Source organism: Penaeus monodon, chromosome 3 (genome assembly GCF_015228065.2).
Source record: "Penaeus monodon isolate SGIC_2016 chromosome 3, NSTDA_Pmon_1, whole genome shotgun sequence".
NCBI classification, from domain to species: Eukaryota; Metazoa; Arthropoda; class Malacostraca; order Decapoda; family Penaeidae; genus Penaeus; species Penaeus monodon.
The window spans coordinates 9,581,124-9,586,123 of NC_051388.1; the positions used below are offsets into that span (position 1 = coordinate 9,581,124).

General features: G+C 43.8%; 1 protein-coding gene across 1 annotated transcript in view; it reads right to left on the reverse strand.

The window, feature by feature from the left end:
* Window positions 1-5,000, reverse strand: part of LOC119585193 (polycystic kidney disease protein 1-like 2) — a 25,221-nt gene that overhangs the window by 16,986 nt on the left and 3,235 nt on the right. Inside the window, exons 4-12 of the mRNA XM_037933846.1 lie at window positions 4,870-5,000; window positions 4,306-4,385; window positions 3,922-4,060; window positions 3,448-3,683; window positions 2,955-3,179; window positions 2,052-2,269; window positions 1,135-1,300; window positions 615-757; window positions 114-249 (exon numbers count right to left, since the gene is read on the reverse strand). The exon at window positions 4,870-5,000 is cut by the window's right edge and continues 35 nt beyond it. Coding sequence (XP_037789774.1) covers window positions 114-249; window positions 615-757; window positions 1,135-1,300; window positions 2,052-2,269; window positions 2,955-3,179; window positions 3,448-3,683; window positions 3,922-4,060; window positions 4,306-4,385; window positions 4,870-5,000 — 1,474 coding nt within the window. The remainder of the gene's footprint in view (window positions 1-113; window positions 250-614; window positions 758-1,134; window positions 1,301-2,051; window positions 2,270-2,954; window positions 3,180-3,447; window positions 3,684-3,921; window positions 4,061-4,305; window positions 4,386-4,869) is intronic.

The following is a 5,000-nucleotide window of genomic DNA, read 5'->3' on the forward strand; positions in this document are numbered from 1 at the left end:
CACACACACACACACACACACACACACACACACACACACACACACACACACACACACACACACACACACACACACACACACACACACACACACACACACACACACACACACACCTGTTCAGGGCTAAGACTGAACGGCCCGAGCTGCAGGCCCCCCGTTCCGGTTTGTTCAGGAACCACGTCGTACCACATGGCGTTGGCAAGCATGGACAAGAACAACAGGGCGAAGCAGGAGCCCACGCGCTGACACCTGAGGATGGCACAAAGGACGGGTTTTGTTCTATCTTTTGTTCAGTTTGGTTTAGAGAGCGAAGGTTTTTTTTTTTTTTTTTCTTTTTTTTTTTGGTTCAATTGTTGATCAAGCTGATGGTCATTTTGGTTGAGAATCAAGCTTTATGAGGACTATTTTCCCGATTTGTTCAGCTGTTGTTCAGTTTGGTTAGGAGAGTGTTCATGTTCTCATTTATTTAGTTAACAGAATGCAACATATTAAAAAAATCTATTCCCTACATGTCTATCTAACCACAACTCCAGCTTTTGAAACCAATAACACACCAAACGTTCACTCTACTCAAAGTTCAAACCTCTCCTCTCGCAAAATGTTCTTCAACCTACCTCGTGAACCGTGATCTTGGAGGCCTGAGGAACACGGAGAACCACAGGTGACCGTCGGCAATGTTCTTGTTCTTCGTCGTGTGGAACAAATGCTTGAACTCTGTGATTTGTTCTTTTCCAGCTACGGCGATGAGGCGGTCGATCTGAAACGAGGGTCGTTGTTCGCTCGTTAGGGAAATTAAGGGTTGTTATGTGATTGTATTGTTATTAGCACTGTTGTTATTAGCATTAAGGCTGTTATTGTTGGAACGAGGGTCGTTGTTCTCTCGTTAGGGTGATTAAGGGTTGTTATGATTTAATTGCTATTAGTATTGTTGGAGTTATCGTTAACAATGTCATTAAGGCTGTTATTGTTGGCAGTACTACTAGCATTGTTACTATTACTATCACTTTTGCTATTATCATTACCATTATTATTGCTATCATTACTAATATCATCACTATTATCATCATTACTGTTGTGGTTATCCTTATCATTACCATCACTACCATTATCACCACCCCACACCCCGTTCCTCACCTGCCCATCGTCATGCTCAACAGCGAACCACCTGTTGCCCACAAACTCATACTTCTTGCCCGTCTGGACATCCCTGAACACGATGTAACTCATGTACCAGGAAGCGTTGGGTCCTTTGCCGCTGTTGTCGTGCCAGATCCTCATGTATTCCAGGTTTCCGAGTGGCCTGTAGGAGGAGGAGGAAGAGGAGGTGTGTGTGAGTGACAGAGAGGGGGAAGGGAGGGAAAGAGAGAGGGAGAAAGAGGGGGGGAAGGGAGGGAAAGAGAGAGGGAGAAAGAGGGGGGGGGGGGAAGGGAGGGAAAGAGAGAGGGAGAAAGAGGGGGGAAGGGAACGAGGGGAGGAGGGAGAAGAAGAGGACGAGGACGAGGGGGAGGAAGGAGAAGGGGAGAACGGAGAAGAGGAGAACGGAAAAGAGCAATATATAGTGTTTGAAGTTGTTCATTGCTATAAGTTACTGCGTTCTTCATATGACGAACAAAAAATAGGACTACATAACAAACCCAATTTCATTCTTGGACAACCGTGACAAAAAAAAAAAAAAAAATCACCGGCAATAACAGCAGCAAAAAGAAAACAATACAAAACACGAACATACACAATTACATAAAAATCAATAAGGTTATCTACCAACAAAGAAACGTGTACAAGAAAAATAGGAATAAAAGCAACAATAACGAGAACACAGAACAAAAGCTAAAAAGAAAAAAAAAATAGTAACAGCGAGAACTACAAAAAAATAAAACAAAAAAATGAGCTACTAAAAAAAACGAAACGCTAAAAAAGAGAAAAAAAAGAAAAAGAAGAAAAAAAAGTAAAAAACAACGAACGAAAAGATAATCAAACAGCCCACAAAAACAACCAAACGAAACAACAAACAACCAAACGAAAAAAAAGAAAAACAAGAGCAGACCCCCAACCTCGGAACCGCCATCACAAACACATCGACGCCATCCTTTCTCAGAATCTTCCTCTTCTTATCCCCGAGCGTCCTAACGTCCGTCTCATCCTCCTCTCCCGACACGATGAACTGAACCAGAGAATCCGTCTGGGCGCTCTTCTTGTTGCCCGTGAAGACCAACATTTCGTACAGGTATTTGTCCTCCAGGTTGTTGTCTGGCAAGGGCGTTGCGCCGAGCTGGGGGTAGAGAGAGAGAGAGGGATTGAGAGAGGGAGAGGGAGAGGGAGAGAGGGAGGGGTAGAGAGAGAAAGAGGGATTGAGAGAGGGAGAGGGAGAGGGGTAGAGAGAGAGAGAGGGATTGAGAGAGAGAGAGGGATTGAGAGAGGGAGAGGGAGAGGGAGGAGAGAGGGAGAGGGAGGAGAGAGTGAGAGGGAGAGAGAGAATATGTTGTGTGTGTGTGTGTGTGTGTGTGTGTGTGTGTGTGTGTGTGTGTGTGTGTGTGTGATGTGTGTGTGTGTGTGTGTGTGTGTGTGAGTGTGTGTGTGTGTGTGTGTGAGTGTGTGTGTGTGTGTGTGTGTGTGTGAGTGTGTGTGTGTGTGTGTGTGTGTGTGTGTGTGTGTGTGTGTGTGTGTGTGTGTGTGCCCGCGCGCACGCGCTTGTGTGTGTGTTATGGGTACAAGGGTGATGGAAGTATTTGAGTGTGGGCGTGAATGCGAGAGACGGGTGGTAAGAGTATTCGTGTATTAAGGAAAGAAATGTGTTTTTATACGTGTGTGTTTGTATATATGTGATCTGTAAACAAATGCATATATCATTTCAAGATCGCAACAATTTCTGAAGCTCAGTTATACCATACAATGTAAGTCCTTCACGAATCAAGATTCCATGATTAAAAAAAAAAACAGCAACAACAACAGCATACCTTCGTAACGTCTTGTTTGTCCTTGTACCTCGCGTAGATCATCAGCAGCACAAATATGAGGAAACTGACGATGAGCGTGAGATATATCGTCAGGTTGTCGGTGAAGCCCATGTTGACGAAGACATAATTGAAGTCGATGGTGTTTGGCATCACGAACATCCCGGACCCGAAGCTCGTGAGATGAGTCGAGTTGCATATCGTGATTTTGTGGTCGGATAACGTCACCTTTTTTTATTGAGATGGGAAGAGAGTGGGTAGTTAGGTCGTGTTTACTGATTATGGGTTTTACTTGGAAGGGCTAGATATCATGTTCGGATGAAATGATTATAAAATGGTTACCTGAGGTTGTCTATGAGCAATGATTAGTCTTAAAGCTTCTGAAAAAAAGCTAAAAGTCTCCCACATATAACTTCATCACGAGAAACAAAAACATCAACGAGGAAACCAAAAACACCCCTAAAACAAACAGCGAGGCAGGACCAGCCAGACTTACCGCCATCCCTCGTCCTCTCCAGTCCTCTTGGTGGTCATCGAAGAAGTAACAACCCGAAGTGAAGACCCGGAGATAGTAATTCATGGATATATTGACCAGGTCCTTCACGCTCACTTTGTTCTTCGCCGGGTCGCTCATCTTGCTCAGGTCGAAGTCAGGCTTGAACTCCCCGATGCCCACGAAGTACCGGCCGGTCCCATTGAGGTCAGCCGAGGTGAAGAACCAGTCGTAGGTGCCTGAGGACGAGGGCCAAGGATCAGAGGGTGAGCCTAAGGGTGGTGGTGACGATCCTACTTTCATGAGATGATTTGGTTATTTCTTGCGTTGTTTCTTCTTTTTTTTTGGACAATAATGTCTTTGAAATTTGCTGTTTGTTCTATCATGCCTCTTAACGTATCAGAAGTAAACAAACACAAATCTCATGCTTTAATTGTTCCATTTTTTTTATTATTATTTCAAACTCTCTCCCATTACCGTTGATTTCGGGAAGGTCCTCAATGAAAGTGAAGCGACTGTAGTTGGTCAGCGTTGGAAGTCGTGGCTGGTAGACCATGATGAACATCCGGGGATTCGGGGTGGGGAGGACGACCTCGATGTTGACGGAAGAGTCGTTCTGGGGCCGAAAAAGTATTTTGTTAGAACGTGAATTATGTGTTTTATCAGATAATCATAAAGTGCTTTATAGTCTCAAAATAGTGTATATGCATTTTATTTTTTATATAAAAAAATATTGAAATTCTTGACAGCATTCTGGTGTATAATATCAAGGAAACATAAATGGTATTTTCGATACTTTTTTCGGCACGGGTTTATCACTGTCATTATTTAGAATAAAACACAGCAGTATCTATTGTTTACTTTGGTGATGTTGAAGTTCGAATACATGATAGGAATTAGTTGCTGTCGTGACTCATAGGTGGCGTTGATGAGCTCGAACTCTGCAAACAGAGAGAAAAAAAAGGCTTAATATCACTGGCCTTATTTTACTTCCTCGCCCGGTTTTAGACGTTCCGATTTTTCGCCGTATGATATAACCGACTCATCGTCATCCTTCCAGAAAACCATAAATACCAGTGAGCACTTTCATCACACGCGTCAGAGGGCAAATTGCTATTCCCTTTTCAACACAAGGTTTTGCCGTCCGCGGAGTCAAAAGTTCTCAGGAATCGACAGAAGGACAAAGATACGGTGCCACTGAAAAATCTTGGGTTGTCATGACCCCCCGCCCCCCAAGAAAAAAAAATGTCAACTGAATTCCAGGAATTTTGTCATACTGTTCTAATATATAAGCTAGATGGAAAAAAAATGATAGTTATATGGTTATAGTAATAGGAATATACATAAATATACAATAACTCTATATGCCTTTCTCTTTCTCTCTCCCCCTCTCTCCCCTCTCCCTCATTCTCCCTCCTTCCCTACCTGGCAGAGTGTCGTTGCCAAACTTGCCGGCAATCCTGGGAATCCTCACTTCGATCTGCGTTCTGGTGTAGCCGGCGACCGTGATGTTGGACAGGTCGCGCCGGTAGAGCTTCACGTCCAGGATCTTGGTG